This window comes from Madurella fahalii (assembly GCF_045866475.1).
Source record: "Madurella fahalii IFM 68171 DNA, scaffold_1, whole genome shotgun sequence".
Classification (NCBI taxonomy): domain Eukaryota; kingdom Fungi; phylum Ascomycota; class Sordariomycetes; order Sordariales; genus Madurella; species Madurella fahalii.
Genome location: NW_027263971.1, coordinates 6,082,336 through 6,103,973, shown reverse-complemented (window position 1 = coordinate 6,103,973; position 21,638 = coordinate 6,082,336). Strand labels below are relative to the sequence as shown.

Sequence of the window (21,638 nt, the reverse complement as noted above, 5' to 3'; positions counted from 1 at the left end):
ACAATCAATTCCCGAACAATAACCAAACTCCTCATACCACGACCCCTGAACACTACAAAAACGGACACCACCCGATATACATCGCCGCCAGATTCTTGGGGTTCACTGCTTGCTTAATCAGCTCTTCCACCTGCCCCTCCACGCCCAGCGGGATGCTCTCGTCAGGTAACAAGCCCCTGACCTTGCGCCTGATGCTCTCGAGCACGCTGGTTGAGTTGAGCTTGACAGCCTCATAATGCTTCTTCGATGGCCTTTGTAGGTCCAGTGTGGGGTCGTAGATGAACGCTTCAAGGATCGTCATGAGCGTCTCCTCCTGCTGCCGTAGGATCCGCAGCGTCAGCTCGCTGCAGTGCCGGAACGGACCCTCGTACCGATAGATGCCCATCGCGGCCTCCATGTTGTGCGTCAGCCTGAAGGGCACGCGCTCCGGCTGCGCAAACGTGAGGCCCTTGTCGAAGAGGCAGTTGAAATCGACGTGGAAGATGCCACCGTTGCCTTCTTCAAGAAGGACGTTCTCGCCATGACGGTCGCCCAGGCCCAGGATCGTGCCGACCATGGACATGACCGCGCAAGAGCGCGTGTATTTCAGTCGTGCTGCGAACCAGGCTGACGGGTTCGGGAACTGCGCAATGAACCAGTCTGGCAGCACGGGCGGGAACATGCCGAGCACGTCCTCGGTGAAGAGGTGCATGTTGTCGTCTGAGAGAGTGGCTTGCTTCATCTTTTGCGCAATCTCGCTGTAATTTGGCTGGATATTGCGCGTCTTGTAGATGCTCAGCAGGATGTCGCGCAGCGTCTTGAGCCCGTCCACCCACTCGATGATGCCGCACTCTTCGTTGAGCGGCGTCACGGCGTACGTCTTGATGTACAGCTGCCGCCGGCTGGACTCGGCATCGCGCTTGAGCGAGCGGTTGATCAGTCCGTTGAACTCCATCAGGCGCTGGTCGTTCCGGAGGTCGTCCTTGGGTTTGATCAGGAGCCCGTAGAGATTGCCGTCCGACCCCCGGGCTGTCAATTTGCGCGGCTTGGCCAACGAGCCCAGCACCAAGACCTGGTCCAAGAATGATTCGATGGTAATTACATCCCTGGAGAAAGCCTTGTGCTTCCTGACGTTGTCTGTTAAGGTCGGCAGCGTGGCCGTCAGACAAGCCTCAATCGGTACCACCATAGGACAGGGGGTGCATTTGTGGTTGAAGTTGAGATCCCTGGTGATGCTTGCCGTGGTTGTCCTGTTACTCTGAAAATCGCCGTTGTTGCAGACCAGGAGAAGCTGCTCAGCCAGCTTCTCGCCCATCCTCAGCAACTGCTTCAGGTCGTAAGACGAGCCGTCCACTTTCTTGCTCATTCTGCGAGCGGCCTGCAAGATTCGCAGCCCTCGGGTGCGCCGCTCGCTGGATTGCCTTGTTGTCATGAGCGGGAAGAGGCTCCAGAGTGCCTGCCGGGGGTGAGCCTCGACCACCTTGAGAATCATCTCCTCCAGCACGTTGAACACTTCAAGGTTCGGATGCGCGATTCTCGCGACAATCTGAGACAGCGCGGTGTAGAAGATGTATGCTGGCATGCGGGGGATATGCTTCTTAAAGTGCTTGCAAAGCTCGGTGAGTATGGTCTTTCTGCGGATGTGTAGCTCCCGCGACAGTGACACCTTGCCATCTGGCGCTTTGTCAACCTGAGCACCGAGTTCGAGAAACAAGGTCAGGATCCGCGGCAAGGTCTGGGGAAGGTACTTTGTCCCAAAGTTGAGAGATCGGAGATAGTTCTCAATGACCAGCTTCGCGGTTTCGCCAGTCAGATATTCATCGGTCTGGTCGTCTGGCTTAAGCGCCTGCTCGGACTCGAGAACCTTCTTGTAATGGCGGCCTAGGTAGTAGTGTCCCTTTTCCCAATGCGGGTGCATCTTGGCCGCTTGCTGATATTGCGATCGTAGCGCACTGGCATGCGTTTGGCCCGTCGAATCGAGCCACTTCGCGAGCAAGAGATGTGCCCTTGCGGTTAAAAGATTCCGCTGCGTCTCCGGGTTCTTGCTAGATGTTGGTGGGACACTGCTAGTGTTGTCTGTGATGAAGGAGTTGGTGGTGATAGCGAGCTGCAAGACCTGGATAGCTTTGCGAGGATGGCCGTCTTTGTATAGCAGCCTCGCGTTCTCAATGATTGCAGAACCGTCACCAAGCTGCTGAGCATGTAACACTGCGTTGAATGACTGGTGCATCGACCCGGACTTCCTCGCCAGCCGTGCGCTAGACAGCCACTGTGAGGATATGTCCTCATTTCCGAATTTTGGTCTAGGATGAATCAGCACACACGCACGCACACACACACATACACACCAGAGCAAGAGAACCGCGAGTCAACATACCGCATCAACTCCATCGCCGCCCGCCTCACCCCAAGCAGGTACTGCTTGTCACTCACATACGCCCCGAGCACCTCCAACCTGCGATCTAGCGCTTTGAGAACAGTCTGCTGGTCCCCATCTCCCCTGAGCTTCTCATTTGCAATCATTTCCAGATCGCTCAGGACATGGCACCTGAGCATGGCGTCGTGGCAGGCGCGCAGTGACGACGTCGCCGAGTATGTCATTGAACCAGCCACCTTGTCTCGCATCATCTGGACGTGCTCCTTGAACTTCTCCACGTCCCCATCTTTGAGACAGAGCAGGGCCTGCCCGATGCCAAGATCAAAAACCTCAGACACATCCCCCCGGTTGTACATGCGGAGGTATTTCTCGAGGGTCTGCCACCTGCCGGTCGCCCACGAAGCCTCGACGGCAAAGGGCGCGATCCTGTTGACCGTGTTGACCGTCCGCTTCATTCCTTCGACGTAGTTCAATAGCACATCTATGGGCAGGCATCAGTCAGTCAGTATGAGCGAAACTTCCAACTTTCCAGAGCAAACTGACCATGTTGTCCCGACTCCTTGAGACAAGTGAGGAGATCCAGTTGGATATCCGCATTCTCAGGGGACTCGGCGAGCCGGATCTCGTACCAAGTCTGCGCAGCCGTCCATCGGCCGGCTTTACGATGGTTGAGGGCCTGCTGGTCCAGAGTGACGTGCTGCAGGTGCGCCGAGACACCTTCGAGCCCATCGGGGTCGTCAATTTGAGTATAAATGTTCTGGAGCGACTGCATGATCCGGTCGTTTTCTTCCTTCCCTGCTCTTTTCTCGCGGCTCTCAAGGTGCGGCTCCAAGAAGAAGAGCGCTCGAGCATATTCATTACAATCAACAGCTCGTTGAGAGATCAGTTCAGGATCAAGGGCACTAACGACTCCCTCAACCCATTTGATCCATTTCTGATTCCTGGCAGTCAGTCCTTGCGACTTTTTGAGCTGTATCCACCTCATGCAGTAATCGATGATTCGAAACACCGCCTTTGTATCGTTAGCCAAGTGCTTTTAGCGCTGTCAGAATGGACATCCCCCCTCGTACCTGATAATAGAGTTTTGTGTCTTCCTTCTCCACATAAGATGCCGTCTCCGGAGGTTGATGCTTTAAGATTGCCATCAACTCAGCAGAGATCTTGTTTCTGAAGTCATCTGCATGTTCCTGTCCTACGATAACATGGAGGACCACATACGGCAACAAAAACTCGGTGACGACGAGGTCCTTGACCTTGATTAGCCGGCAGAGCGGCTCAAATATAGCCTGGCTGAAGAGATTCTGCCCGTTGCGAAGGAGGTCGTGAACCAAGGCCCTGATCCAAAACGCATACGACCGTCCAGGCCTGAATATGGGATATTCAGTCGTCTGCTGCGGCATGGGCGCAACTATGAATCTCGACGAGAGAAACGGCGTCAACACTTCTCGAGTGCTTTCCGAGAAGGCAAGCCATTTCCTGTAGATCGCCTCGTGGGTGATCTGTCCTTGACTGGTGCAGGCAAACTTGAAGTCAGTCCTACCCAGGAGCTCTTGCATGGCGTAGGAGAGAAAGCCTTGGAACTTGGTGTCGGTTGTCGACAAGAAGGCCTCGACGAGTACATTCTCGAGCAAAAATGCCACAAAGTCGGTCGCCTCGCGAGCGTCCTCGAAATTGTGAATGACGACGAACTGCTTCTGCTCCCGCGCGGTTTCTAAACGATTCGAATCCAGACAGCCGATGAGTCCGATCGCCTGGGCACAGAGACGAGTAATGTCAACCTGCCAGCTGTTGTACTTGGCAGAACAGTCCAGAAGTGAGCGCGCGAGGGTAGTAACAACCGAGTCTGGGTGCTCGCTGATGGCAGACGTCTGGAGGTAATCTTGATTCTTCTCGAGGAACGCAACCAGCTCGACCAACGCTTGCTCAACCACTCCCGGATTCTCGTGTTTCAGCCGTTGAGCGAACACGGCAAATGCATCCCTATTATCCAAGGGAGTGCATAGATTATCAATCGCCTTGCAGAGATCTGCTAGTTCATCAATATGGTTGAGCGATGGTAGTCTATGAGCGTAATCGACTACGATGCGCTGATACTTGTTGAGCAGGGTTGAGATTAGGGTCTCAGCTCTCCTCTTGGTTGCTTCGTCGAAGGATTTCCAGTAGTAACCAATGATAAAGAATGTTGTTTCGATTTGAGCCTCCACATCTGCCTCTTCCAACTCAATGAGCATGACTTCCCAGCAGGAGAACGCTGCAGGTCTCAACTCATCAGACGCCATTGCAGATATGAGGCAGGCCGAAATCTGAAAGTTTGGTAAGAATCGACCACAAAAGGGGACGCAATGAAGAAACATGCCTGTGGCCGAGCAATGCACACGTAAGAGTTGCAAATTCTGATCATCTCCTCCATGGCACCAAGACATCGCTTCTGTTCCGCGACCGGAGGACGCGATAGCAAAGTGTCATTGATGACCTCGCTCAGTCGCGCCGTCAAGCCGAGGGCGTGTTGTTGGAGATAACGACCAACCATATGTGACTTCTTGGTCCGCTTGTCCTTCTGGTCGGCAAGAAGGAGGCTTGCCATGGTGTTCAAGGCTGTTCGAACCTACATACTTATTAGCTCTATGAATCGTTCTCCGTGAAGGGCTTGACGTACCCTGGCTTTGCGTGCCTCGTTGGCTTCAGCGCCAGCCTTGAAGAGCTCAAGGGCGATCATCAGGGGATCCGTCCGGAGGAGCTCCACCAGCTCGAAAACCTCAAAGTGGGAGGACACATGGCCGAGAAGTGACATGGCGTGCCCAACTATATCCGGCGTGTCCTGCACAAGGAGAAGGGCTAGGATGGATGGCAAATTGGCCGCATCCAGGCATGGCTGCCAGGTCTCGTCTTCACCCCTGGCTTCTGCGATCTTCTGGATCACATCGCGCTTCTTCGTGAGCACCAACCAGGGAAGGGCATGCTTCTGTAGCATCCGCAAAAGGCCAGGCACGTCCATTTGCAGCAATTCAGCAACTCTTCCTGCTGTCTGCGGTTTTGAGACCAGGTCCTTGACGACAGAAAAGGCTAGGCTTGCCCAGAAGGGTTGGAGCAGACGCCCTGGTGTTTCTCCCCGGGAGTCGGCAAGATTGAGGATCTCATTGAAAGCAAACGAAGGTACTATCATGTTGCGATGTCCTAGATATTCCACCAATTTCAGGACAACAAGATTGAGCTCATCAGCAGACACAACTCTGCCGACCTGGCCCCAGGCCATTATGCAAGTTTCGCGTAAACGAGGGGATTCCTTGTCTGAAAGTGACTTGAGAATACCCAGAACGGTCGTTCTGTTGCGTTTTAGGGTATCCAAATCAAAATCAGTTGCTTCAGGTTCTGTGATGAAGACGGGCAGGGCTCGCCCAGCCGCGATGCGAAGCTCTCGGATAGAGCTATGCAAGGATTGAAGACACCACTGTCCCGGGCCAGACTTCTCAAGGTCCCAGAAATCGCTGTCGGTCGAATGTCTTGCTATCCGGCGGAGGGCAATCATAGCGAATACGCGCGGCTTTCTCGATTCCAGGAAGTTGGGCAGCTTGATGACCCTGCTGAAGAGCGTAACCCCAAGCTCTTTGCCTTCTTCATGTTGGCAGTTCGGCCTTGAGATGCCAGGTGTGGGCTCGGAACAGAATGAGCATTGGAAATAAGCAGGGCTTGCCTGCTCTGTCTTCTTGAGCCTCAGAGTATCGTCAGCGGCACACGGAATACGGGAAATAAGATCGATTATTTGGCACTGGTCGTCTTCGCCCATCTCAGAAAACCGCTCGCTAGGAGGAAGTTAGCGTGACGTCCGTCTGGCAATCACAGGTAACAAACATTATGTGGGACTCCAAGTTTTCAACTTGGCTGGACGGATCAGCATCCACCATGCGACACAATCGAGCGGCGATTTCAAGCAACTCGGATGGCTCATCATTGATTTTCCGGCGTTTGGGCGCCGGGCCTGACAACTGATCATTCCCCGACCGCAGGACCAGTTTTTGAACCTGTTGGCGCAATGCGCCGTCCACAAACAAAGTAGGTGCAACGTTTTCGTCAAGCGCGACAGCGGATGGGGAGGTCGTTATCAAGCGTAGTAGACGAACACTTCGCTATTATCGTATCAGAAACGGAGTCCTGGAGGAGGACAGCTCGCTACTTACCCAGACATCAGTGCCAGGCCCGACAATGGGATTCTCTGAGACAAGACGTAGCGCAGAAGCGAGAAATGCGGAAGCAATGAGCCGCGAGGTAGGCTCGTGATCAGCAGAAGCTTCTGCGAGGTGAATCAAAGCAAGACAGACTACACGTCGGAGATGTGAGCCATCCTCATCCCCGGCAAGGAGCTGACCGGGTTCTTGAAAGACGTCCGTACAGACCAACGCCAGAGAAGCGTTAGCCTTGTCATGGAGTATATTATCCGTCCCGCGTGAGCTAACATGAGCCTTGGCTAGATCAAGGGCGATCTGCACAACGGTAGCCAGGCCAACCTCTAGAGGCACCGGCCAGATCGCCAAGAGTGAGCTCAGCGGTTGAATGGTGTCCAAAAGCCAGACGAGATTGTGGCCGTAGAAATGAGAAGCCCGAGGCTCATTCTTAGATATTATTGTATTCTTGAGTATCGTAAAGAGGCTAGTAGCATGTCGGATGGCATGTTCGGCGTCCAGCAAAGTGAAGGAGCAGCCCAAGGATGCAGTATCTGACTGGGCCTCCAATACGGATTTGGGCGGCAGCCTGATCTCGATCGACGTTTCTCGTGTAGATAAAACGACTGATTTAAGACGGGCGAGAATCACTGGCGAACCAAACAGTCAGCACCATGGCGCCCTGTGGGACCGGGCGAACTCACCACCCAGGTTTGCTTGAAAGTACTGCATCAAGGACGGCCCCAGATCCCAAAGGGAGGCGTTCTGTGCAGAGAGCAGTAATATGTCCTGGCACAGACCCTCGATCTCGGCAGATATGGCAAGGCAGCGCCGATGGCCGAGCATGCGGAGCAGCCTGGGCAGGATCCAGAGCCAGAGGGGCTCCCTGCCCCTTGACAGGAACGCTTTGCCATCTGTGGTGCACTTGAGCACGGTCGGGGTCTCGGTGATGGTGACTCTGAGGAAGTTGATAGCCTTCAATGCCTCGGCCCGCAGGCGCTCGCCATCCGCAAAAGCATCGTCCAGCTTAAGGCTCTCAAGAAACACGCCGCCGCAAACATAGACCAGCAAGTGGTTATGCTCGACACGCTCTTCATGGGTCTTGAGGCAGCTCGGGTCATTCTTGACTTTCTCGATGACGGCCGAGAGGCGCTTCAGTTCGGTTGTCTCGTCGGGCCGCGACGATCTGGAGGAAGCCGAAACGTTCTCGACGAGCTGCGCAGCAAGAGTTGACGGCGGCGGCCCTGCAACTACTAGCGGATTATTAAAGTCGTACCGGCCTGGCCTGGCCGCTTTGCCATGTGATTCCGAAGCCATTTGTCGTCACCATGACTAGCAGGGTTCGCCGAAAGCGAAGGTTACAAACGATGAGCAGACGCGCGGGCATTTGGAGAAGGCACTGGACGCGCTGACGCGGGGCCCAATCCAGGGTAGCTGCAAGACCGCGAAAACAGGTGAGAGATCGAGTGAGCGAACCCTAACCCTCCATACAAACATTCTCTCCTGAGCCCCTGAAGCAGGTTAAATCACATGTGATCCAAAGGAATCTGTTAGAATATTCAATCACCAAGTTACAATAGCCAATACCGCTGCTAGGTCCTACACGGCTAGCCTACAAAACAATTATGTACTACTCAGCAGCTTCTCAACCGCCCATTTGACCGAGAAATTCCTCAAATCCGAATAGTGCTGCCCAACGCCGACAAACAAGACGGGCACGTTCGTGGCATGAACGATGCTGACCAGAGTACCGACCATATCCCCAACTGTATCGCACTTTGAGATGATGAAGCCATCCAACGACCGGCCCGATCCAAAGGCGGCATTGAAATTTCTCGCCTGGGCGACCGAGTCGGTGCCCACAAGTGCCTAAACACCGAAACAGGTCAGCATTCTCCGCAAAGACATCCTCCAGCCCGGTAGAAATGGCAACCTACCTCACCAACCATCAAAATCTTATCAGGCTGCGCAAACTTGGCAAACTTCTCCAGCGAGGACATCAGCCGCTGGTCATTGTGCCTGCGGCCGGCGGTATCGATGAGCACCACGTCGAACCCCTCCTGGGTCGCGTAGGTGACAGCGTCTTTGGCCACGGCTGCCGCGTCCTTGCCGTAACCCTTCTGGAACAGCTCCACCTGCCCTCCCTCGCGCGCCGTCAGCTCCTTGAGATTGCGTACGTGCACGCCCAGTTGCTCGACGGCGCCGGACCGGAACGTGTCTCCCGCTGCGATGAGCACCTTGTACTGGTTCTGCAGCAGGAAGAAGCAGATCTTGGAGAGGTTGGTCGACTTGCCCACGCCGTTCACTCCGACGATAGACATGACGTAAGGACGGGCCTTGCGGAGCGACGTCGCGGGTGGGGAGGTGATGGAGTCGATCTCGCGGAGGAGGTCGAGGGACGAAGTGGGCGTTAGCATTTTTGTCAGAGAGGCTTCCATAGCTTTTTGCACCCTGGAGTTGATGCCTGAGCAGATGATGGTCAGTGACAATGTTTTTCGGCTTAGGAGGGGACATTGGGGGAGCGCACTCTCAAAATTGGCCGTCTTCACTCCGATGAGCTCCTTCTCAACGCCCTCGCACAGCCGCACAGCCGCCTCTCGCGCAACGTTCTTCTTTAGTAAATGCTCCTCCATACCCTTCATAGGCTTCTCCAAATCTTGTTTTGTCAACGTCTTGCCACCGACCACGTTTCTGAAAAGCCCGCCGATTGCGCTGAGACTCGATCCGACGAGACCAGACGAAGACTCGGCTCTTGCAGCAGCATTCTTCTTGGCGTCGGCATCGGCCAGGATGGAATGGACTTCGTCCCCGAGATCCTTGAGCACAAACTTCCCCTTCGCCTTAGAACCCCATGTTGAGGCATCCACCTCCTCGACGGCCCCCGGCTTCCCACCAGTTTCAGCTTCGCTATCGCTCGTCCGGTTCGGGGCCGAGTAGTCCAGCTGTACATCGTCGTCCTCATCCGCAAGCCCATCTGCATCCCATTTCCTCCCGCGCTTGACCGTCTTAGCTGGCTTGGCCTTCCGCCCGGGGCCCTCATCGCCTGAAGAGGCTGGTGCTGATTTATTGTTCTGGCCCTTCCTCGCGCGTCGTGACATCTTGGCTACCGGCCCCGCCTTGGCGACCACGAGATGGGGCGCGCTGGGTGTAGACGGGCGCGAGACGTTGGGCGTCGCCACGGGAGTAGAATCCGCCGAGGTGTTGCCCTGTGGCTTCTGGTTGTGCGCGAAGATGGGCGGCAACGGTGGCTTGTCTTCTATAGCCTCCGAGTGCGCGTCATCCCTGATCGCGCGCATATCCGACTTGCCGCCGGTTTGCTCGAGCTCTTGTAGCTGCTGGTCAAAGTACTCGTCGAACTTGACGCACTCGACAATCGTGGTGTTGGGCTTCGTGAGCTGATCGCCGTAGAGGCTCACAAAGATGGCCTTGATGTTGTCGACAAGCTTATCGATCCAGGACAAGTGCAGAAGAGAGCGGTAGACAGCCTATCGGAGGGGTGTCAGCGGTGGCGAGTCCAGGCGCAAGCTGGTAGCGCTCCTGGCAGTCAAGTACTCACGACAAAGATGATACCGAGTTCCTTGACGAATGTCCATCGTAGAGTGTGCTGGTCGTGCTTGTACGGCGGATTGGCGGCCGCGGAACCGCCGTCCTTTGCGCCGGCGACAGCGCTTTTCTCCTCGATGAAGACATCGGTGATGAAGCTGTTGACCATGGACGGGCTGACAGGCGCATACGTCCTGGACCAAAGCACCACTCCGGATGTGGTCAATATTTCGAACGTGTCCAGCATCTCAAACAGCAGGCCGAGCGTTGGCCTAATTGTGCTCCGTTTAGTGCGGTGCAGGTTCGCTCGGAACAGTTGTTCTTGTTAAACCTGACACTCACCATTCCAAGGGCTCCATGTCACCACCGATTCGTCGTATCGATAAGGATCGCATTCGGTGATTGGCTTGTTCTTTGGCTGCGTCATCCACCGGAGATTAACCGGGCCCCTTGATGCCAAGTCCTCACAGGGGGAACAATGACAGCATGGAGAAATTGCTAAAAACACATGTCCCGAAAGAGACCCAACACGCAGTCCTTCGGCGGCGAGCGGCACTGCCCAGCATCCACCGCAACCCACGATTCTCTCCCGCCGACAACCAACTCGCTTGCCATAACACTTCCTCCCACCCTCTCCTCACCCCAACTACTCTCTATAGCCTTGCGCTTCGCCCACGATGCAGCGAACAACCTACGGACGCTCACCTCCCTTACACCATCCCGTCCCGCAGCACGTTTCGACGGTTCCCCAGCTCCGATCCCCGCCGCCGCCGACGGCGCAACCGCAAGGCGCCTACGATGGCAGTCCCTATCAGCAACAGCAAGCGCGCGCGCCGTCGAGCGGCAACAACATGTTTGGGCAGTACGGCAATTTTATCAACGACCCGGCCGCGCAGTTAGCGACGCAGTTTGGACAGACGGCGTTTAGGCAGGGCCAAGAATATCTAGAGCAGAACGTGAGGCCGGCCGGCAGCCACCACCAATTGCCTCCCCGTCCGTACATGCTGACCAATTGACCTACCACAGGTAAACCGCTTCATCAAAGTCTCCGCCATCAAGCACTACTTCAACGTAACCAATTTCTACGTAATAAACAAGCTCTTCCTGGTGCTCTTCCCATGGCGGCACAAACCGTGGACGCGGCGACAGGCCACGGGCGGGCCTGGAGGGCAGGACGGGTGGTACCTCCCTCCCCGTGACGACATCAACAGCCCGGACATGTACATTCCCGTCATGTCGCTTGTGACGTACATCTTCCTGCAGGCGCTCATCTCGGGCCTGCGCGGCCAGTTCCAGCCGGAGTTGTTTGGGTACATTGCGACGACTGCGATGGTGGTGGTAGTGGTGGAGATCTTGGGTCTGAAACTGGGATGCTACTTGTTAAGCATTTCCAATGAGTCGCTGCTAGATCTGGCAGCGTACTCAGGTTACAAGTTTGTGGGCGTCATCGTAACCATCAGCATCGCCGAGATTGTCAACGGTGGGAAAGGGACGGGCGGCTGGGTCGGTTGGACCGTGTTCATCTACACCTTTCTGGCGAATTCACTCTTCCTGGTATGTTTAACTCCCGCCTGGAGGGGAACCGCATGGCAGCTGACAGATTTGGATTAGATGCGCTCTCTCAAGTACGTTCTCTTGCCTGAGAGTAACGGCGACAACCGGGGTCCGATGCAGACGATGCATCCGCTCGACTCCCGGGCGAAGAGGAACCAGCGGACACAGTTCCTGTTCTTCTATTCCTACATTGTGCAGCTGTTCTTCATGTGGATCTTGAGCCGGTCGTAGGAATTAGCTTGGCTTTGAGCTGCGTGGTGGACGAGCAGGCACAATGGGCGCGCCCTCCGGTGCCGGTTCCTTACCAGGGTCGTGGACCGGAGAGTGTAAAACTAAACAACTGTAATCGGTGTCAGCCAGCGGTATGTGGGATAGATATGTATAACAACACGTGTTACGAAACGAAATGATATCTTTAAGCCGACAGCCAAGTGACACTGACGTCTCATGAAGTAGAGATAAGGTAGCTGGGCGTTACCGGTAGCCCGGCCAAGCACTTGGCTTTTGAACTATAACCGGGAAACGCCTTGTGCTTGTTTCCGATATTGTCTTATTTTTATCGGCTCGACGTTTCCACTTGATCCTTCCGGCGGCGCTCGCGACCTACTGTCAACCACAGGCCCGGACTGAGGACAGCGTAGCAAGTGGGGCGCAGGCCCGGTTCCTTGCAAGTGGCTTGTCAATTCCGCCACGGCGAACACCAACTCATAAAAAGGTCGCCTCTCACTCAACCTCATCACCGAATTTCATTCAAAAAAGGAAAGTTAATAGAAAGGACTTGTTTTGAGTTTGCGCCTGTAAAATCCACCCAACCGAGCAAGACACCTCAACGATGGCGCCCCCTCCCATCGTCACCGCGACGATCCAAACAGCCATTATCAACGCCCTCTCGGCCGCGCTCGCCCAACTCATCACCGCGCAACAAAACAATGTCTGATCTTACCCCCCCCCCCCCACTAATCCTCCCTTTCTCCCGCCCTCTAGTCCAACTAACCCACCGCACTCATATATTAGAAACCCTTCCACCCGTCACCGCTCCCCATCTTCCAATTCCTGCTCTTCGGGCTGGTCTCCACGCCCCCCAACTTCCTCTGGCAGGACTTTCTCGAGACAACCTTCCCGGCCTACGGCGGCGGGGCGCCGCCTACGCGCGAGGCCGGCGAGGATAAGGCCGGCGCCGGCGCCGGCACGTCGGCTCAGCCGCGGCTCAACAAGCGCAACACGCTTGCCAAGGCCGTCCTGGACCAGACGGTGGGCGCCGTGGCCAACACGCTGCTGTACAGCTGCTTCATGCACGGGATCCAGATGGCCATGGCGCATCACCATCATCATCATCATCATCATCAGCTGGGCGGCAGCGCGGGCTGGGACTGGCTGCTCAGTGACCCCTGGGGCGCGGTCCGGTACGCGGATGTGGACTGGGCTGTGGTGTGGGAGAGGGCGAGGGCCGAGTTTTGGGGCCTGTTGACGGCCGGGTGGCGGTTCTGGCCGCTTGTGAGCCTGGTGAATTATGTCTTCTTGACGAGTGTCCAGGCGAGGAATTTGGTGGGCGGTTTGGCTGGGTTGGGATGGGGGGTGTATCTCAGCTTGGCTGCTGGGAAATGAGGGAGAGGTGTGCTTTCTAAGGCGGTGAGAGGAAATCGAGGACCATGGGCTGCCAGTAGATGTTTTTCTTGGTGACGGAGCTGATAAAATGAGTCATGGATGATGTACGGAGGTACGTGGTTAGAAGTTGGTTATGGATATTGATGGGATCATTGGGAATTTGGCAGCGCTCCATGCTTCCGTTGAAGGAATGGGCCAGATGAAGATATCAGGAGCGTCCGGAGTCATCAATAAACCTATACAGGAGTTAAATAATTATAATCAAACATTGGACTTCTTGCTTGCTCGTTCAAAAACCTCCCTTTGCGCCGGAAGATTAGGGAGTCGTTATTCTCTTGAATTGTTTGAACAAGCACCCGCTTTCACGGGAGAATTTCACTCTAAGCTTTCAAATCCCGTCGTTACCTCGGGCGCATAAGTTTCCTTTCCAGAGCCTATTCGTGTAAGGTCTATCCACGACTGCATCACTCCTTATCTCGAATCACAGATTCGGCATCTAGCCTGGAGGTGTTTAGTACCCCACCGTTATGACAATAGCCGAGTATTGTCTAGGTAAACAATGGGGTTCATCTAAGTTATAACCGAATCACATATCGGATAACACTAACACTCTTCATCACACTCACGCATCACGTTGACCCGGGCAAATCAGAGAAAACGACACATTGCAATTCATCTATCCCAAGCCAGTCCTCTTACACGAAAGCCTCTGCCCACTACCTAAACTGACGACATAGCTCACCAAACCCCCAGCCCCACACAAAAACCAAGAGCGCAGCAAAGAACGACACATGGTATATTGTACTAAACAAGAGCAGGACAACTCCTCCAAGCAAGCACCCGCGGTACAGGTGCAGCATCAGCATCAGCATCAGCATCAGCAACATCCAGGGCAAACAAAATAACCGGAGGAAAGGAGAAAGAGGAAAGAAAAGATAAGAAACGAAAGAGCGGATTGAACGAGAATCCAACCCTTTTTAGCCCTTCCTTCTCATCCCATCCATCATTCCCCGCTTTCCCAACTCTTATTTTCCCCCCCCATCTTCCATATTCAAACCATCAATAACATAAAGGACATCTCCAGCCTATATACTGCAACAGCAAGCCAATAACAAGCACTATTACCGCGCAAGCGCGCCACCGTTGCCCAGCCACCCAAGGTAGGCCGGAACTGCACTGCAAGCGAGTGTGAAAAGAAAGGAATTGAAAAAGAGTGGAGGAGACGAGAGACGGCGGATAGAACCAGCCCACTCGTGACCCATGAGGGTAACTCGATTCAGCCAGGACCAACAATCGAAGAAGATGAAGCAGGAGTCAAAGAAAGAGAAAACCAAAGTAAAGAAGCGGGCCGCGCCAGGTCAAAACCGGAGGAAAAAAAAAAAAAAAAAAAAAAAAAAAAAGACACCCCCCCGACCATATTACAATTCAGTGTATTTACCACCTCATCTCTCATCCCCCCGATACAGTAGGAGAGCAGCAAAAAAGAAAAAAAAACCCATCTCACTTCGCTCCGCCCGGCGCATCCGGATGGCTCTCATCCAACCTCTTCCTCCAGTCCGCCAGGCTCTCGCTCAGGCCCAGGCTGGCGCTCTCATCCTTCTTCATCACCACCGGGTTGGCCTCGAAATCAAACGTGTTGCTCAGCCGGTAGTTCTTGTTCGTCGCCTCCCAGTGGCTCCGGAGCGTCTCGAGCTCGTTTGCAAGGTTATCCAGCGCCGTCGAGTTCCGCGCGTCCATGCCCATGCCGCCCCCGTACATGCTCTCAACCGTCTCGGTCGACTCCTGCCGCATGTGGCCGCGGCTATGGCCGCCACCGTTGGTGTTGCCAGCTGCAGCACCACCGGCACCGGCAGCACCCCCGCCCATGGCTGCGGCGATAGCCTCCGAGTTCAAGCTCGGCGCTTGGCGGCTACGGCGCCGGTAATTATCGACGCTAAGCTCGACTTGGTCGAGAAGCGTGCTGACCTTATGCTCGGCGTCCTGGGCGCGGCGCTCGAGCAGGGCGTTCTCCTGCTGCAGCTGGTCGAGGTCCTTCTTGGAACTCTCGAGACGGCGGATGGCCTCCTCGGTACTGTGGATAGCTGCGTCACGGTCCTTCTGCGCCTCGGCAAGCTCCTGCCGGATCGTCTGCACCTGCTGCTCGAGCTTGGCCGCTGTACCCTGCAGCTCGGTCTGTAACCTGTCGATCTCGGCTTGGAACTTCTTCTGCTGCGTCTCCCAGTTTGATGGGACGTCTTTGGGCGCCGAGTTCTCCATGGTCTCAAGCTTGTCTTCAAGATCTACGAGCTGCTCTTTCAACCGGTTATTCTCCGTCTTGTAGCGCGATAGCTGATCTTTGAGCTGTTTCAACATCTTCTCGGTACCCTTGACGTAATGCACGGCTGACTGATAATCGTTCTCGAGCTGCGCGAGTTTCTCGCGGTACGTCAACTCGGACTCCTGCGCCTTGGTCGCGGCTTGTGCCCTGGTCTCTTCGAGCGCGTTTCGGGCGGTGGTGAGTTGTTGCTCAAGCTCGCGCAATCGCATCTGCTCGGGTGAACCTTCACGAGGGCTAGCGCGGGGACTGTTGCGCGACCGGGCGGCCGACGTAGGGGAGATGCCCCGCTCGCTGAGAATATCCTTCAGCGTGTTGTGCTGGACGAGCATAGCATTAGACTCGAGCTGCTGCTTAGCCAGCTGCTGCTTGAGTTCCGAGTTGGCGGCTTGTAGGGATTGTGTGTCCCTGAGAGCGTTCTGGAGTTGTCGGCGGATTGAGACGCCCTCACGGCTGGCCTGCTCTTGGTAAGCCTCCAAGCCAGCGATTCGCTCTTCCGCACCCCGTAACCGATCTGCTGCGGTGTCGGCTTCCTGTTGGTACTTCTTGACCAGGGCATTAGCCGCGTTCAGCTGTCCCTGCAGAGCTGCGATCCGTTCATGGTCGCCCTTCTCAGGCTTAGCAGCATCCTTGGCCGAGATCTTCTCCAGACCGGCCAAGACAGCCTCGCGATGCAGCCGCGCCTCATTGGCATGCTGTTCCGCAAGCTCCTCCGCGTCCCTCAAGCGTTGTGTCGCCGCAACCAGCTCCGCCGTCCGCGCTTCGTGCTCGGTTTTGAGCTTGCTCAACTTCGACTCAATCTTCTCCCTGAGGGCCCGCTCCTCATCCAGTTTCTTCTCCAGTAGGGCCTTAGTTTCAGCAGAAGCGGCCAGCGCCCCACGCAGGGACTCAAAGGTCTCGGCATGCTCCTGCGAGCTTCCAACAGCGTCGTTATACTTCTCCTCAAACTCAGCCTTCTCGACGCGTAGCAACTCTGCTGCTGCCACAGCTTCCGCGGCCGCAACGGACTGTTCCCGAGCCTCTCGCTGAGCCATATGCAATTCTGCCTTGAGGTGCTCGACTTCGGATGCGTTTTGTTGTTTGTAGTTTTCGAGGTCCGTCATCCTCTTCTGTGCCGCGTTGGCAGTGTCGTCTGCTAGCTTCCGCGCCTTTTTCTCCGCCTCGTACTCGGAACTGATGCGCTCCAACTGGTCCTGAAGCTCTTTCTGCGTGTTGAGTGCATAAGCAAGCTTCCTGCTCATCTCCGCGACACGATCCTCCGTATCCCTTTCGCTGTCGAGTTGCGGCGTACTGCTTGCACTCCCTGCCCGCGCGGCTAGCTTAGCCTTGGCATAGACGGCCTCCTGAATGGCGACATCTCGTTGCTTCTCGGCCTCAGCGATCTGCTTGGCTGCTAAGACCGCCTGCTTGTCAACAGATGCTTGGACATTGGCGAGCTCGGTCCGCATAGCAAGCAGCGCCTCGATGAGCGGCTTGTCATCGTCGTCGAACGTCTCGGTGGCCCGGCCGTCGAGTAGAGGGCTCAGGGAGGCGTTGGGCACGTAACCTGCCTTCCGTGCCAGTTCCAGCTCTGAGGCATACCAGGCATTGCGGTTCCTTGCGGAATCAAGTTCTTTCAGCAGGGCAACAGTTTGGGAATTTCTGGTTGAAGATCTCCGACCCAGAGGGTTGCTATTCTGCCGAGTCGGCGGCGGCGGAGACGTAGGTCGGGGCACGGCCTGTTTGAGAGCCGGCTCAGTCGAGCTGTCGACAGACCCTTGACTTCGGCCTTGCTTGGAGGGCTTCGGCTTTGACGCCTCGGGACCTTGCGTCTCGGCTTGCCTGGGAGCAAGCTGCGGAGAGTTCTGTGCCGGTGGGGTACCTCTCCCGTTTGCAGCGAGGCTCTCCCCTTCCCTAAGAGCTGCCACCTGCTGTGAAATGGGCGATGTCACTGGGGACGCGTGAGGTAGATCGGGCCGTTCTAAGGAAGCATTTCTTGCACGGGGAGCTGTTGCACCGGGCCCTGGCTTCGGCGGCTGCCCTTGCGGTGGTGGTCCGGCAGGCGGTGCCGGCCCAGCGGACCTAGGAAGCCTAGAGGCACCGTTGGGGACACCATTTAGCGAACCCATTTCGGCGCCAGTTGGAGACCGAACTCCAGCTTGCCTCTTAGCGTCGGGAGGGCCGTTGGAGCCGTCGCGCGGGGGCATGTTACGGACGGCGTTCTGGGCTGTGAGGTCGCTGGGCCGTCTCACCTGGTTCCTAGGTACGTTCTGGTTGGCCCCTGAGTCGTTCGGATAACGAATTTTCGTCGTATCCAAGCAGTACACAAGCGCCAAATCATTGACAGCAGTTGCAGCGGAGCTAGGTTCTCCGCCTACAACCACAATCGTCTTGCCTACTGCTGTCATGCTGTGCCCTGATCTCGGCGAGGGCGACGGCCCCATGTTCTGAAAGGTGTACCAGCGGCGAGTGGTGATCCTAAACGCTGCCAAATCACCTAGGTCGGCTCCTTCCTCGGTGCGGCCTCCAAAAACATACATGACATCGTCGACGAGCGCTGCGGCATGGCCTTCCCGGGGAGAGGGGATGTACCCTATACAGTCCAGCTGGGACCAGAGGTTTGTCGTGGGGTCATAGCACCAGACATCGTTAAACCACTGGAAGCCATTTGTGCCACCAAACCTGCATAGTCTCAGCAACGGGCACTGTAAAGGCCTAGGCCGAGGATACTCACAGATACAGCTTGTCATTGAAGGTTACCATCGAATGGTTTGTCCTGGCCGGAGGAGCTTTGCCCTGCGGCGGCCCCCCGTTGTCAGTGCTAGGCAGGAGCATTTCCCAGCGATTGTTGGGCATCTGTAGCTGATTCAAATCGAAAGCTGACAGGTCGTTCATAAAATACCCTTCCACCTGGCCGCCAAATATGTAGATTTTGGAGCCGAGGATGTTCAACGAGTGCCCGTAACGCCCGCTTGGCCGGGGGCCAGCAGGCAGCGCTCTCGACCATTGCCTCGTCGCTGTGTATCGTTAGCGAACTCGGCGAGCAACCATGCAACCATGCTTTCGGTCTTACATGTATTTAACAGGTAGAGGGTCTCATCGAGGACATCGGTTTCTTCGATCTTGGTGTCTCCGCCAAAGACGATGAATGCATTCCCAACCAGCAGACTAGCATGGCCAACTCTCGGACCAGGGCCCTCAGCAGTAGTTGCAAGCGGGTAGCAGGCCATGTTCGCACCAGCCTCGATCAACCACAAGTCGCCCTTCACCGTGGAGCTGTTTATTAAGCCGCCCATGACATAGATATCGCCCTCTTTAGACGATACCGAGTTGACAGCGGCGCCGTATCGGGGAAACGGACTCGGGTGGGATGAGGTGTAAGTTAACCTCCGTTGAGACCAAGGATAGAGCGACGCATTCGGATTTGCGGCCAATTGTGCCGGCGGGCCGCGGAACTACGAATAACTACATGTTAGATAGCGCACCGGCGCAGCAAGCGGAATGATAGATGGATGAATATCTCGAGGGAATAAGAACGCACCGGCGGCTCGCCTGGTGGCCCCTGGGGTTGCTGCATCTGGGGCGGTGTCTGTTGCTGCTGATCCAGGCTCTGGCCTCGCTGGCGGGCGTAGGGTTGATCTGGGCTCCCCATGCTGCCGTCGTTATCGAGAGAATTGAGACTGCCAGTCGGTGTCGATCGTGAGCCCTTCTCGTCTCTCACGCGCGCAGCCGCGCCTCCCATCGACGAACCCGGTCCATCTCGACTCGCGAGTGCCCTGTCCTGATTTTTCTTCGACTTGAAAAGGAAGGCCATCGCGGATTGCTAGAGCCGCTCGCCAGGCTACAGGTCCGCGGCTGATGCTGGCAGAGCGTTGGGACGCCGGATGGTTTCGCTGGGCCACTGGCTCACAAGCAGCTGCACACTCTTCAATTGACCGGACAGGCGTCGGTGCCGGGATGGGGATAGTGCGGGAGCGAGCGACGAGCGGTGCTAGCGTGTGGATGTCCGGGCTCGCTAGAAGGGCGGGGGAGACGTGCGGATGTCGGTGATGGAGTCGACGCTCGATTTCGAGGATGGCTGGGAGAGCATCGGTCTCTCGTGGTGGAGCCGGCGCAGCAGTTGGATTTGGGGTGTTCAACCTCCTGTCTTATTTTTTTTTTATGAGGGGGTTCCCTGTCAGCACCTGGAACCGTTCGACAGCGCCCAACAAGAGGAGAACGTCCAGAGAAGCCGTATAAGCAAACAAAAACTACAGCGGAGTGATGAAAGAGGTGCTGCGACACGGGCAGCCCGAAGCGCAGAGAGCTATGTCCAATGCGACTAGGATGAAGGCCGGTGTGAAGAGAGGATGAACGAACCTGGCGCCGGGTTCAAGGGCGTCGGGGCGTGCAGCAAGCTAACGGCAGAACCACGAGGGATTGAAGGAACAGGTGGAAACTCAATCAGCGCAGCCCAACGAGCACCACGCTCCCCCGTCGCCTCACTGAACGTTAGCCAATCAAAGCCGGGTTTTTGGCCCCTGCCGCCCACCTCGGGCTCACAAAAGGGGGCAGAGAGCAGCGCTCAGGGGTTGCCGCTCTTCCAGAAGGCGAGATCTGGGGGCCGTCCAGCTGCTGCGTAAGGTATCCCCGCTGGGCTCAGCGTATCCAGCTATCAGCCCGGCACAGTGAGGCAGAGCAGAGCAGAGGCGCTGACGGAAAATCTCCAATTTTCGCCAATCCTGATGCTATTAATGGAGCAAGTACGCAATCACGTCAACGCTTCACCAGAGGGCTGGTACATTTCACACCGAACACATCGTCGAACTCGGGAATGCGAGCCCAACCACCTTAGTACTGAGAAACCTGCCGACGCATATCCCGGCCCCCCATCCTCAGAAAAAAAATCCTGTCCTGCAGTACGACCAAAGCGACACAAGTCAGCGAAATTGTTGGTGGCGCCGGCTGTTACTGAAGGATCGATCGATTGCAACAAGACCTTGTGCCCGGCGCCGATACTGAGCGCATGCCGTTTGGTCCCGGCGGATGCAAATCATCATACATGCGGACCATCTCCACAACTCAATGCTACCTACCCCATCTTCGGTTAGTAGGAGGGCCGCTCCGGCCCAGGGTCGGCGCGGCGGTTTCGGTGAGTTGCGGAGCGCCGTTCTTTATCAGGCCGAGCTGTCGCGCACGTGGTTTGGAGTCGTATGTCACAAGGCGTTAAAGATGGCGGCGGCACAATCAGCGTGCTATGCCATTCTTGCCATTTTGCGGCTGTCGCCCAAGATGCACACAGCAAAGGGAGGTTCAAAAAAGCCGGCAGCGGAGGGTGACATTCGTCCCTTCGGACCCCAGTCTGATTGTTTCATGTTTCTTAGCGCCCAGTGGTAAAGCTCTTGGGTCTCAGAGCACGGACCACCGGACAGTCAGCTGCATAGGAAGAGATTGGGAGTGGTTAAGGTGGCCCTTGGCACCTTATTATAGCATCTAGTTCTCCATATTGATATGGGGCTTTCATCCTGGCTGCTTTTCACTCTGCAGACCTCTGCAATGCTCCAATTTGACCTATGCTAGATGATCTTACTGGGTTCATGGTTACGTTGCCGTCAATGCGGGTTTGGATTCACACTTTTGCGAACATGTGATCTGACCAGAGCAACTTAGAGACATAGCCCTGGCGGGATTAATTCAGGATAATAAAACTGATATTTAGTTTGAAGCAAAACTGACCAATGTATTATATTTTATATGTCCCACGGTTCGCTTACAAGGCAGATAAGGCTGTAAACTGTGCAACCAAATCATAATGTTGAGTGTACTCCAGTCGACCTGAAGCTGCAGATCTCCGCCTTGCAGCACCTCCGCTTCTTGTGTTTGCGCGGGGTCACAAATCAGACCTGTGCAGAAACCGCTCCTTCAGTGCAGGTACTCCGTAGTATCCAGTGCATGTTGCAGCAGTTCTACGCATCTGAAATGCCGAGTTCGGAACGAACCTTGCCACTTACGCCACGGGTTCCGTTACCAATCATGCCAAGCGTCACGTGCGCTGCCAGTGGTTCGAGAGAGCAAGGCAAGCTTCCAGATGAGGCTGAGAGTTTGCCCTGCAAGCGTGCTCCGCCGGGGTCCACACCGCTTTTGCTAACCG

At 55.8% G+C, this 21,638-nt stretch overlaps 5 protein-coding genes across 5 annotated transcripts; 2 read left to right on the top strand and 3 right to left on the bottom strand.

The window, feature by feature from the left end:
- Positions 1–52: 52 nt before the first annotated feature.
- MEC1_1 (serine/threonine-protein kinase M1) lies at positions 53–7,830 on the bottom strand (the record flags this gene model as incomplete). The annotated part of the gene is made up of 9 exons (XM_071057280.1): positions 53–2,282; positions 2,357–2,837; positions 2,900–3,368; positions 3,427–4,659; positions 4,713–4,961; positions 5,013–6,156; positions 6,206–6,480; positions 6,532–7,163; positions 7,218–7,830. The coding sequence occupies 9 exons, from the start codon at positions 7,828–7,830 to the stop codon at positions 53–55; spliced, it is 7,326 nt and encodes a 2,441-aa protein (XP_070913381.1).
- A 306-nt stretch (positions 7,831–8,136) lies between these two features.
- On the bottom strand, positions 8,137–10,303 carry MFIFM68171_01857 (Fused signal recognition particle receptor; the record flags this gene model as incomplete). Its single annotated transcript, XM_071057279.1, has 4 exons — positions 8,137–8,382; positions 8,451–8,977; positions 9,041–9,998; positions 10,070–10,303. The coding sequence occupies 4 exons, from the start codon at positions 10,301–10,303 to the stop codon at positions 8,137–8,139; spliced, it is 1,965 nt and encodes a 654-aa protein (XP_070913380.1).
- A 430-nt stretch (positions 10,304–10,733) lies between these two features.
- hrf1 (Protein transport protein yif1) lies at positions 10,734–11,841 on the top strand (the record flags this gene model as incomplete). Its single annotated transcript, XM_071057278.1, has 3 exons — positions 10,734–11,012; positions 11,083–11,610; positions 11,668–11,841. 3 exons carry the CDS (start codon positions 10,734–10,736, stop codon positions 11,839–11,841), a joined length of 981 nt encoding a protein of 326 aa, XP_070913379.1.
- Positions 11,842–12,442: 601 nt separating this feature from the next.
- Positions 12,443–13,215, top strand: MFIFM68171_01855 (uncharacterized protein; the record flags this gene model as incomplete). The annotated part of the gene is made up of 2 exons (XM_071057277.1): positions 12,443–12,541; positions 12,625–13,215. 2 exons carry the CDS (start codon positions 12,443–12,445, stop codon positions 13,213–13,215), a joined length of 690 nt encoding a protein of 229 aa, XP_070913378.1.
- A 1,500-nt stretch (positions 13,216–14,715) lies between these two features.
- KEL2 (Negative regulator of mitotic exit) lies at positions 14,716–19,322 on the bottom strand (the record flags this gene model as incomplete). Its single annotated transcript, XM_071057276.1, has 4 exons — positions 14,716–18,190; positions 18,243–18,525; positions 18,582–18,963; positions 19,050–19,322. 4 exons carry the CDS (start codon positions 19,320–19,322, stop codon positions 14,716–14,718), a joined length of 4,413 nt encoding a protein of 1,470 aa, XP_070913377.1.
- Positions 19,323–21,638: the final 2,316 nt, after the last annotated feature.